Genomic DNA, 11,930 nt, shown 5'->3' with positions numbered 1-11,930 from the left:
CATGAGACAAATTGTATGTGAACTGCTGTATGGAAAGTGAATCTGCTCTGTAAATCTTCACCCAAATCACACACACACACACAAAAAAAGATCTGCCTCTAGCATTTGAAGGAAAGAGGACCAAAATAAATGGGAATTCCTTTAGCTAAAAGCCAAGATAATAAAAAAGAAGGAAGGGAGGGAGGGAGGGAGGAAGAGAGGGAGGAAGGAAGGAAGGAAGAAAGATGCCAATGTAAGTCCCAAATGGGGGTGGGAATGCAAGAGGATGGTCCAGAAATGTGCCTGCCTTGGGCTGTCTCACCATGGTGGGATTTTGAGGGATGTCATTGCTGTCACTGAGAACACAGAGCCCGCTGGGCAAGTGAAGGACAAAAGACTAGGTATAGGAGACAAAAGGCGTGTAAAGTGAGTATATAAGGATGCTGACTAGGGCCAAACCAGAGCAGGAAGCCATTATCATCCTCTTCTTTCTTCCTCTCAGCTAGGTTGATCTGAGCTCCCTCTTAATTCCAATGCAGGGGCTTCAGAATTCACAAACCTTTTGAGCTCACAAGCTAGAGAGGAAGCAGAGCAGCTATTTGTTGCCATCCCTATTTTACAGACAAGGAAACCAAAGCTCAGAGAGGTTATGTGATTTGTCCAAACCTGATTTGGAGGAACTAGGATCCAAACCTAAGCCTTCTGAAATTCTCAAGCCTACAAGAAGCATATTCTTGAGTCCTTGGATGGTACAAATGGTTAAACACTTGACTACTAGTGAAACGGCTGGCAATTTGAACTCAACTTGGAAGAAAAATCACAGCCTTGGAAACCCTATGCTATGGAGCAGTTCTACTCTGCATACACACGGGATCAGCATGGGGTGGAGTCAACTCAATGACAGCCAACAACAACGTTTCCTCTGCTCCACCATGATACCACCATGAGAGGACTGACCATGATGTAGAACACCTAAAAGAGTCAAAAGAACAGCCACTTTATCACCCACCTGGGAGGTGTTGAGAATGGTGAAGATGTAGTGGGGCACTTCGGAGACTTCCTCTACCAGAGTGGCCAGGCCCAGCCCCCAGGTGAGGCCGAAGATGGGTGTGAGAATGAGCAGGGCTTTGATCACCCCCAGAAGGGCTTGGCGCTTCTCTACCTGAGGCCCCTCTGACAGTGAAGGTCTTAGTAACTTCAGCACAGCCATGGCTAGTACCAGCCCATTCACGCCTACAATAGCCAGCACTGGCCCCACAAAGGTGTAGAGTGCACCTCCCTTCCCATCCAGCCAGCATGCTCCCTCCCCCAGGTATTGCCCTCGGGGTAGGTAGAGGCCCAAGGCACCCCCTGCAAATCCCAGAGGGCACAGATAACCGAGGAATACCATCAGGGGAAGTACGCAGTGTTTGGACAGCTGATGGAAGACGAAGAGCAGTTGGTGGGCCAACATCAGGGCCTGTGCCAGCATCCAGAAAAAGGTAGCCAGGTAGAGGAAATGGCAGAGGAAGGCAGCAGCCAGGCAGAGTGGGCTGTGGGGCCCCGGGGGAAGCAGTGGGGCTCCCAGGAAGCAGGTGTCTGCAGCCAGCAAGCAGAGCACCACATTGAGTAGGGCCGCGTGGCGGAAGTAGGCAACCTTGTTCCGTACCACAACTCTCCACACCAGCCTATACACGCCCAGGGACATAAGCAGTGCCAGGATGGAGGCCCCCAAGCCCAGCTGGCTCAGCAGCTCCAGGGTAGGGCTGTCTGGTACGGTGTGTCGGGACATGAGGATGGAGAAGGCAGTGAGATGCTGACAGACACACCAAGTGCTGGAGCTGGCCCTGGCTGCCTGTGCCTGGCACCCTTCATCCGACCAGCCCCCCTCACCTTGGAAGAGATCATGGTCCCAGAAAACACAGTGGGGGGTGCCATTTCTGTCCCCGAATTCCATGATGACCTCTCCCTGTTTGAAGGCCTGACCACCTGCCATAATGGATATGGAGAGAACCAGACCAGGAGTGGCATAGAGGGTGTCCCCCAGACCCCATCCATAATTTGAGGGCAAAAACTGGTCCAGTTTCTGCAGCACTAGGCTAGTAATACTAATATTTTCTCCAGTATGGATCAGTGGAGCCAGTGAGTGTCTGGGAATCTGTGCCTGCAGTGAAGGCTGAGTGGAGAAGGAGATCTTATAGTCAGCAGGAAATGTGGGTCCAAGGAGCTGAGTCTGCAGCTTCACATTGGGCAAGATGAAGGAGAAGGGGTGATCCTGTGGGCACAGGCTGCGTGCCATGGTCTCCACAGACAGCAGGAAAGCTGAGCTTGCAGAGGGTTCCTGGGCCTGAGCCAGGGTCCACAGAGAATTGGTGTCCAAGTCTAGGATCTTGTCCGTGGTTGTCAGGAGAGCCTGCAGCACCCAATGAAGAAAAGCCCATGTACTATGCTAGGAATTACAGACACAGAAACCTACTCTTCCTAATCCAGTGCAACATCCAACATTGGAGAGGAAAGAGGGGAGAGGAAGAGGGCCTGTGAAGGGAGACTCGTCAGCTAGGAAGAATGGGAGCTGTTAAGCCAACCACTTGGGGGCATCTCTAAGCACACAGTCTCCTTTGCTTCTCTATCTGAAAGCCCTCCATCCGTTGGGGCCATGCCTGTCTTCAGAAGGCCCCAATAGGTCTGTAAAACTAAGAAAGGGTCTAGCTGTGGTAGTGGCACGATGTTTTGAAGTGGTGGACGATAAGCATGGCTGTGCACCCACAAAGGACTTTTCTCCTAGACATGCAGGGCATGTGATATCATTGCCTCTGGCTATTCTTTTGGCTGCAGTTTATGGGTCACCAACTGAAGCCCACACAGAGAGCTGATCTAAGTGAGTCCAAAGGTATGTGTGTTTGAGGGGGTGGTGGTGGTGGTGGTGGCAGTTGTCATCATGTCATATCCACATGTCTGTGTGTACACAGCTGTCTCTATATTCACGTCTTCAAACCCTTCCTGCCTTTCCCCAGCTCCCTATGTACACCTAGTACCAGGCCTTCTTCACACTCCATGGCCTTGGAGACAGGTGTCCAAAGGGAGAAGACGAATAGGGGACCAGACACTTGGACTCTAGAAAGGGCTGCCTGACAGCCTGTGGTGATGTCAGAGGGACAGTAGTGCCCATAGGTGAAGAGCCTCCATCCCTCACTGCCCAGTTGGCTCCCAGTATGGCTCAGAGCACTCACCTTTAGGGCCCTGTGGCTAAGCTGTATTTTGGCTTTTGCCACCATCTTGGCCAGGACAGTCATGGAGTCCAGCAGTGCCAGTAAGTCTAAGGGTGAGCTCACCCTCGCTGCCTGCCCTGGCAGCTTTGCCAAGAGCTGTGGTACCTCCTTAGCAGGCTTGCCCTGGCCTGCCTGCAGCAGCTGAACAGATAAGAAGAGAGGTTCTAAGGTGGGAGCATCCCCATGAGGGAAGGGCTGCTCCCCTCCTCCTGCCTCCAGGTGCTTCCCCACCATATTCCACACCCATCCCAGGGGAAGCAGGAAGCAGAGAGGGAATGAGCCAGGTGGATGGCACTGACACCAATCTTAGTGGGATGAACACTTGATGTGATTGAGGTTTGAGACTAAGGAGTACTGGCAAGTCTAAGGCCCCCGCCCCTTCTTCCTGCTCTACCAGCATTTCAGAGCAGCTGGGACTTCAGGCTGAGGCACAGAGGGAAAGGACTGTAAAGTTGGGAATCTTTGATTCCTAAGGGAGGAAGGGAGAGGTCAGGGAGGTGACATGTGAGCAGTGGTGTGAGAAATGTTACCCTGGCTCTATGGAGCAAGGCCAGGAGGCCGGCATCTGTGCAGCTGCTGTGAATGGGTCCCCAGGCCCCATCAGGACCACAGGACCTTGTCATCATTCCAGTCCTGTCCATGGGACATGGGGCCTGGGCTACGTAACCAGCCTTGGTGACATTCCAGGTAACAGCCAAGGAGTCCTCGGGACAAATGGTGTCTCCATCTGAAGGGCGATGATCAGGGAGCACTCAGCAATCACAGTCTAGCCCAAGCCTCTCATTGGGCAGAGGCCCCTGAAGGCTCCAGAGCCTGGCCCTGTTGCCTAGGGTAAGGAAACCCCAAAGAGGAAACCAGTGCTCCCAGGGCAGGGAGCTCTCTAGCCTTCCCACTGCTCCTAGGAGTGAGTCAGGAGGGGAGAGGGTGGTCAACTGAATCCCAGAGCTCCACATACCCTTGATGATGGTGACAGAGATGGAGACCCTGACAGGGGCCAGTTCCAGGCTCTGCAGCTCATAGGTGTATGTGGTGTCAGCTGTGGGGCAGCTCTGAATGTCCAGCACGAGGCACTCAAAGTCTGACATATTGAGTAAGGAGGCTGAGGGTGAGACCAGAGAAGGGAACTGTCACTGAGCATGAAACTGACAGCAGCCCCAGAGATGCTGTTTCAGTCCTTCTAGCATTTCAGAAGGGGATAAAGTGTGGGGAAGAGTCAGGGCTCTGTGGCATTGAACTACCGCAGACAAAACATGGATTTGGATGAAGGGGACCTGGATTTGAATCCTAGGTATCTCTAACTAAGCTCTAGCACTGGATTTCAAACCCATTTCCTCATTTGTCAAATGGGGATATCATCAAACTAACCTTAGAGTTTATTATAAGAATTAAATGGAATTGTATGGGTGAAAGCATTTTGAAAAAAGTTATCTGTACACATGTATTTATTATGATAGCAATAAATTTAAGATTGCTCTGATGGGGTAAAAACAAAAAAGTGTTGGCTGTGGACCCAGAATTCCCAGGTTCAACTGCAGGTTCTGCTCCTTGTGAGCTGAAGACCAGCTGCCTGAAGAGACTAGCTGTCCCCTTTCTCCCTGACCCCTGACTGCCTGGCCCCTTTCATACCTGTGCTGCCCTCTCTGGGGCTCCAGGAAGCAGTGTAGGCCAGGTGTGTGCTGGGAATGCAGCAGCTCAGGTGGAAGCCAGAAGAGGTGGCACACGAGATGGAGAGCTGGTCTGGAAGTCGCACCACATCTGTCTCCTGCAAAGGCACCCTCACCTCCTGGTGCAGGAGCCACCTGAATCCCTGGGCCTCAAAGCAGCACAAGTACTTGCCTGCAGATACACACCCACTGCACCTGCTGGCTCCCGCTCCACCCCCAGCCCCAGCCCCCTACCCCTTGCTTCTGCCACAGAATCTGCATGGCTTCCCAAGGCCCAGCCTAGGTCAGTCTCTTGTACCCCTTCCTCTGCTCTCCATCCAGCACTTAACCCCAGCCAGAAAGATCCAGAAAGGCCCTTACAAAGAACACTCCCAGCCCCACAAAGGATTTCCAGGAGGAAGAAGCAATCTGCAAAAGACCTCTTGCTTCATTTTTATTAGCCTGTAGCCATGACTTCTGAGGTGAACCTCTCTCCCTATGGTGTGTGCTCTCCCTGCCCTGCCCCTGCCATTCTAGCATCTAGAAGAAAAACATGGATCTGAAATTGAGGCAGTATCTTTAGCCTCCTCCACATTATAATTTTCCACATTAAAATGGGCCTCTTAGCCTTTCTTTCTCCAGAGTGAATAATGGAAAGATGAAAAAAGAACGGAAGCAGAGAAAAGAGAAGGCAAGAGAGGTAGGTAGAAGTGAGAGGGAGAGGTGAAGGGAAGCAGAGGAGGAAGAGGAAGACAAGAAAGGGAAGCTACAGAGAGGAACAGAAATGAGTCAAGACAGAGCAGCTGGTTACCTGCCCAGTCCTGGGAGATGTTGAAGATGCTGAGGGTAGCCTGGTCCTGGCTAGAAGAGTTCAGGGATACCTGTGTCCCTGGTTGCAGAAGGATGGGACTGGGGCTCCTCATGGGCCACAGGAACCAGTGCAGGTCGGTAGCCGTGTGATTCATGAGGAGAGTGAGGCTCAGTGTGCTGCCCGGCTTCTGCAGCCCGGAGTCCAGGCTCAGCTTCCCAGGAACTGCAGGGAGGCAGGAGACGTCCTGGAGAGACTCACTGCCCTTGGTGGCCTATGGTCATCACAGCACACTCCTTCCACCTTCTGAAGCCCATCCCTCCTCACTCCTCCCTACCAGCACTTTATTGTCCCTGTATGGGTATCTGAATGTAGTTGCTGCATCCTAGCCTGGAAGACTGCCTGTCATTGGGAACTAAAAAAAGAAAAAAATAGCCCCTTTAACCTATGTCTTTTCCTTCCCCAGGTGATATGGGGCTGCTGGAGTCTCTTCCTAAACTCCTACCACTTTCTCCCCTTGTCCAGATGTCCTCAGGGCCCTGTTGCCTGTTTGTTAGCCTCATTACTTGGGTCCCAACTTCAGGGCTTGTGATCTGCTATGACAGATGGCATTTTCTCCTACCCAGAGGAGCAGCAGGGCTTGAGCCAGCTGGCAGAAATATATGATCCAAAGTGGGAAGAAAAACAAAAACAACAACACAGAGAGGATTTCTTTCACGTGGGCCGTTGGTTTTCAGGTTCCCAACCCTCCTTACCAGGTGGCAGCAACTGACAGTAGGCAGGCTCAGGATGGCTGAAGGTAAGACAGACACAGGGCTGGTGGTTGGGAGAGGTTGGGCAGGGAGGGTGATGGGAGCAGACACTGGTGTTCCACTGATACCCAGAGAGACAACCACAATAGAAATGCCCATCTTGGTTGGCGTTACACTCTACGATAAAAACAAGGGAGTGAGAAACAAGCAGGCTGTCTGAGAAAGCCAGGTAGCCAGGACCAACAACTGCCTGATGCCTAAGAGGCTCTAAGGCTGGATATCTGGAAGAATCCCAAAGTCACAGGTGTCTCAGTCAAGTCACCCCATCAGGGACCGCCTCCCCAGCTAGGGCTCAAAGCAGCCCAGGTCAGTGCTGGGCAAAGACATTAGGGGGTGGGGTGGGAAGTCCTGGCCCACACTTTCTGTCCCTTCGTCCCTGTGTCAAACCATAGAAGGCAGAGACATGGAACAGGAAGGGAAGGGTCTATCTGGTGGGTCGATAGGGGATGGTAGAAGGAGCTGGGCCAGGGAGAAAGAACATGGAGACCCTTCAGGAAATAGGGAGGGGTTCCCAGCATCTCAGGCAAGCTGGCTGCAGGACCCTGGGTGGCCTGAGTCCCCCTTCTCCAAGCAAGAAGTGGCACTGAGAGGCAGGGGGCAGTAGGAATTCCTCCCTACCTGTTGTGAGGCTGAGGGCAGTGAGAATGCTTGAGGATGAGGAAGTTGAAGCAGAGGGGTGAGTCAATGTCCTAGAGAGTTCTGGTGGCCAGGTGTTATTTGAAAAGTCCACATGTACATAGACGGAGACCAGGACAGATTCTATAGGAGCAGATGGGAACAGCTGGAAAACAGAGGCTGCAAGACCATGGGCCAGTCTCCCTTTGCTTTCCACACTGATGTAGTCATTCCCAGGAACATGGGACAGACTCTCCCCACATAGTCTTTCTAGACACCCAGACAGGACCCAGAAAGGCAGTGACTCCTCCCCAAGCTATGGCACATTCAGATACAGTTTTATGACATCCTCCCATCAAGCCCCATTTTATAGATGAACCTCATGAAAATGAATGGTTTTCTCAAGTCCTCACAACTGGAGAACTAGTGCAGGGACTTGGTCTGGCTAACACAGATCTAGTCCTTTTTTGTGCTGCCCCCACCCCCCAGCTCACTTGCTGTGCCCTCTCCCAGTCCTTCCGTTCCCCCTCATTGAACCCCCCCCCCAGCTCCTCCTAGGTCCCCCTCTTCCTGTCTGTCCACTCACCAAATGCTCCACTCCCTTGGCTCAGTTGCTGCTCAGACTGCCCCCTAGCCTGACTCTGGCCCTGGAACAGAGCACACAGGAAAGGCCTTGAGAGAAGCTGACCCTTGTTCTCCCATGGGCACCTTCTTCCCAGGCAGCATCAGGAGCCAGGCTGGCTAGTCTGGCAGGAGTCAGTATCTTTGAAGCTCTTCTTTTTGCCTGGATTCAAGCATGCACATCAAAAGGGGAAAGTAGCTTCTGGTAAGAGGCACCTCGTAAGTAAATCTAGGAACTTGCCTGGGCCTGCAAGTCCCACCTGAAACCAGGAATCAGGCACACCCAGGAGAGTCAACATGCTTTGTTTAATTCCTTCCTGAGTTTGTCTGGTCCCCAGGCCCCTAGGTCAGTCAAGGCGTTTGTTTATTTGTGTATTCATTTGGAGAGACTCAGTAGGCTATGAGCTGGGTTGGCTGTAATCTTTATGGAAGCTGTTCCCCAGGCCTGGAGCTTCTGTGGTGCTGCTGGGTGGGTTCGAACAGACAACCGTTAGGATACTAGCTGAGTGCAGACTGTGCCACCTAGTGACCTTTAGACTAGTTGAAATGGCTGGGTCCAGAGCTCCAGTGGGGAAGGCTGGGTTGAGCTGGCTGGGCCCGAAGGCTCAGGGACTTCTATTTCTTCCATGGGATTTGTCGTAAGTGTGAGCAAAAGGCAACACCTTCCTTTTGTCTCTGGTTCTTGTAAATTATTTCCCCATCAACTCCTTCCTCTCTTAAAATTGCATGTGCACATAGATATGTGTCTCTAGATATAGTCATGGAGATAGATACAGATAGGTGGTACAAATGGTTAAGTGCTTGACTACTAACCTAAAGATTAAAAGTTCAAGTCCACTGAGAAGCCACCTTGGTAGAAAGGTCAGGCAGTCTACTTCTGCAAAATCAACCATTGAAAACCCTGTGGAGCACAATGCTACTCTGATACATCACCACGAGTCGGAATCCATGGAAACTGGTATAGATGTAGATAGAAACATGCATACGGGTAAGGCAGAGAGAGAGAGACAGATAGATAGAGATCCCTCCCCCTGGGAGAAAACAGGAAACAGAGATCAAAAAGTGCTACTCTAGACTTTGCTGCTTTCCCTCAAATTCTGTTCTGCCCTCTAGGTCAATTGTTAACAAATTTGGAAAGATTTTCTTTTCTTTTCACTTTTAAATTGCAGGCTTGGTTGGAAGAGCCAATGTACAGCAGTTATCATTGGTGTTCTCCAGGACTCAAATAAAGAAACCTTGGAAATAAGACCGAACTCTCAGAGATCCTGTAACAAACCAGCATCTTTCCTTCAGTCCTTTCCCATTCACTGTCCACCTGCCCTTTCACCCCTCATCCAAGAGGCCCAGCCCATCATCACCTCCACAGACCTCCCCTGGGTCCTCATCTGTCTCACTTACAAGTTGGGATGCGTGGACAGCTGGTGACCCCAGCACGGGGGGAGTCATGGCCAGGAGCAGTAGTAGGGCAGGCGAGCAGACCATGGCTCAGTAGAGCAGTCTGCAAGAGCCCTCCTGGTGCTGCAGGATGCAAATTTCCTCCGAGGAGAGCAGGTGGGGCTGAGCACAGGTGAGGTGGGAGGGAAGGATGGAAGGAAGCTGGGGCTCAATTTACAGAGGAAGTCTACAGCCTGTGACTGAGTCAAATGGGCACCCAGGTCACTAAGGGGCTACCTGAAACCCACACATCCAAGGTGAAAGGGGTCCGTCTGGACTCCCCTGTGGTCTGTACCAAAGATTCAGTGAGCAGGAGAGGACTTAGGGATCCTAGGTCACAACCAGCGTTGTGTCAGTAAACCAGGTTCAGCCAGGTTTCCAAGAATCCTGGAAATCCAGATTGTCCTGGCACTGCCAGGAGCTGCATCATTGCTCAAAGACCTAAGATTAAAAAAGAAAGACTGAGTTTATTGCTACCCCAAAAATAAATTCCAGATAGAGTAGTGATTGAAATGTAAAGAGGAATCTGGAAAATACTAGAAGAAATTACTAAGTAATTTCACAAAATAATTTTGATGTGAGGAAGGCTTTTTAAACAAAATACACACCCATAAGCCAGGAAAAAGATAAATTTGGCTATCTAAAAAAAATTAAATTTGGTACAAAATGTATTTATTAGGGCAAAAAGGTAAAAGATAACATATTTGTAACACTAAGATTGAACAAAGGGCTAGTTTTCTTAGCTTAAGAACTTTCTATCTTATATACTAGTAGCCTAAAAATTGGCAAAAGATGAGAATAGGCAGTCTACTGAAAAAGAAATACAAATAGTTGATGGAAATATAAAAACATTCAACTTCACATATAAAAAATGCAAATCAAAATAACAAGATACTGTTTATCACCTGATGTGTCTGGATGGTACAAATGGTTAAGCTCTCTGTTACTAATCTGAAGGTGAGCTGTTCATGTCCATTCAGAGGCACCTCGGAAGAAAGGCCTGGAGATCTACTTCCAAAAAATGAGCCATTGAAAAGCCTGTGGAGCACAGTTCTGCTCTGACACACATGGGTCACCATGAGTCACAATTGACTCTATGGCAACTGGTTAATTAGTAAAACATAAAATACTGATTATATTCAGTGTTGACAAATGTGTACTTGTATACATGTGCAAAAATATGTGTATAAGGATGTTTGCGATAGCAAATGAATTAACTAAAATATCTGTTAGAAAAGGACAGTTTAAATAAATTATGGAATTTTTAAACAATAGAACATTATATAGTTGTGAAAAAAAAATGAAGTAACTCTATTTTGGAGTGACCTGCAATCTTTGTTGTGAAGTTGAAGTTTAAAGTATACATTAAGGATACCAAACCCATTGCCATTGAGTCAATTCTGACACATGTTGTTGTTGTTGTTACGTGCTGTTGAGTCGGACCAGACTCATAGTGACCCCTCCTTGGGTTTCTGAGGCAGTATCACTAAAGAAGTAGATTGCCCCATCTTCCTTTCGAGGAGTGGCTGCTGGGTTTGAACCGCCAGCCTTCTGATCAGCAGTCAAGTGCCTTAGGCGCTATGCTACCAGACACACAGGCAACCCTATAGGACAAAGCAGAACTGCCCCATAGAGTTTCCAAGTCTGTAAATCTTTATGGAAGCAGACTGCTACATTTTCTTTTTTCTGTGGGACCACTGGTGGGTTTGAACTGCTGACGTTTTGGTTAGTAGCCAAGGGCTGTGTCACCAGAACTCCTTTTTATCTGCATATTATGCTCCCATTTATGTGAAAAATGGAGCATCTGTATTAGATATGTGTGCTTATATATACTACAGCTAGAATATTTCTGGAAGAATACATCAGAAATTCAGCAATAGCTGTTGCCTGCAGGGAGAGGGTCTAGGGTCTAAAAGGGTCCGTGTGATGTTTGGTTTTTGTTTTATCAACTATAGGTGCGTACTTTTTTAAATTAGAAAAATAAAGGGTTGATTTAAATAAACACACACACAGCACCTAGGGTAGAAATCTACCTCAAGTTCATTTCTACTTCCACCACCACCTCAAATCCCCCCTTGCTAGAACTGCTGCTGACAGAGCAGCAAACACAAAGAGCAAATATATGCATGGGAGTAGACTTCTGTATATAATTAATTTCAGAAAACATGGAAATGGTAAAGAATCAAGGTTGAAAACCAGAGGGAGAAGTGAGGGCAAAGAGAGACACAGGTGCTTGTGCTGGAAAACTGTCTATGCAGCTGCATGTGGTCTTAGATGGGCCAAGGGGACATGGGCCATCAAAGCACCTGCCACAGCAAAGAAGATGATGGAGTCAGTCAAAAGACAAAGTGGTCCTGGGCAATGCTCTCGAGCCTCTTGGGCACCAGGAACTACAGAAGAGAGAGTAGGAGTTGAGTTCCAGGGAAAGTGGCTGCTCCAGGGCTGAGAGGAGACTGCAGCCTTTAGAGAGGAGAGGCAAGGACAGATCCCAATGAGGAAAAGACTTCATCTAGAAGAGCTAACCCTGAAGGGACAAGTGACTCTGTGAGAACATTAGAAAGTTGATAGAGCTGGAGGTGGACAGACCTCAAAAGATTCCACCCCCAAAGCATAATTTTCCTCAATTGAGACCCAACTCATCTTAACCACTTTGAGTTCTTGGCAAGAAGTGGGAGCAACAGGGAAGATAACAACAGAGTCCTGGTTCAATTAGACCTGAAATGTCCAAGGTGTATAAAACACGGGATCCTATTGTGCTGCCTACAACTGT

At 49.4% G+C, this 11,930-nt stretch overlaps 1 protein-coding gene across 1 annotated transcript in view; it reads right to left on the bottom strand.

Moving 5' to 3' along the window:
* The window catches only part of ADGRF3 (adhesion G protein-coupled receptor F3), an 11,283-nt gene extending 2,075 nt beyond the window's left edge, over positions 1-9,208 (bottom strand). Inside the window, exons 1-10 of the mRNA XM_007938909.1 lie at positions 9,125-9,208; positions 7,692-7,752; positions 7,109-7,249; positions 6,433-6,607; positions 5,682-5,929; positions 4,854-5,063; positions 4,183-4,326; positions 3,758-3,954; positions 3,189-3,368; positions 989-2,371 (exon numbers count right to left, since the gene is read on the bottom strand). Coding sequence (XP_007937100.1) covers positions 989-2,371; positions 3,189-3,368; positions 3,758-3,954; positions 4,183-4,326; positions 4,854-5,063; positions 5,682-5,929; positions 6,433-6,607; positions 7,109-7,249; positions 7,692-7,752; positions 9,125-9,208 — 2,823 coding nt within the window. The remainder of the gene's footprint in view (positions 1-988; positions 2,372-3,188; positions 3,369-3,757; positions 3,955-4,182; positions 4,327-4,853; positions 5,064-5,681; positions 5,930-6,432; positions 6,608-7,108; positions 7,250-7,691; positions 7,753-9,124) is intronic.
* Positions 9,209-11,930: the final 2,722 nt, after the last annotated feature.

The sequence above is a fragment of the Orycteropus afer genome, unplaced genomic scaffold (genome assembly GCF_000298275.1).
Source record: "Orycteropus afer afer isolate SDZICR_OR568_19922 unplaced genomic scaffold, OryAfe1.0 scaffold00054, whole genome shotgun sequence".
Taxonomy (NCBI): Eukaryota; Metazoa; Chordata; class Mammalia; order Tubulidentata; family Orycteropodidae; genus Orycteropus; species Orycteropus afer.
The sequence above is the reverse complement of the archived record's forward strand: the minus strand, read 5'-3'. Positions and strand labels throughout refer to the sequence as shown.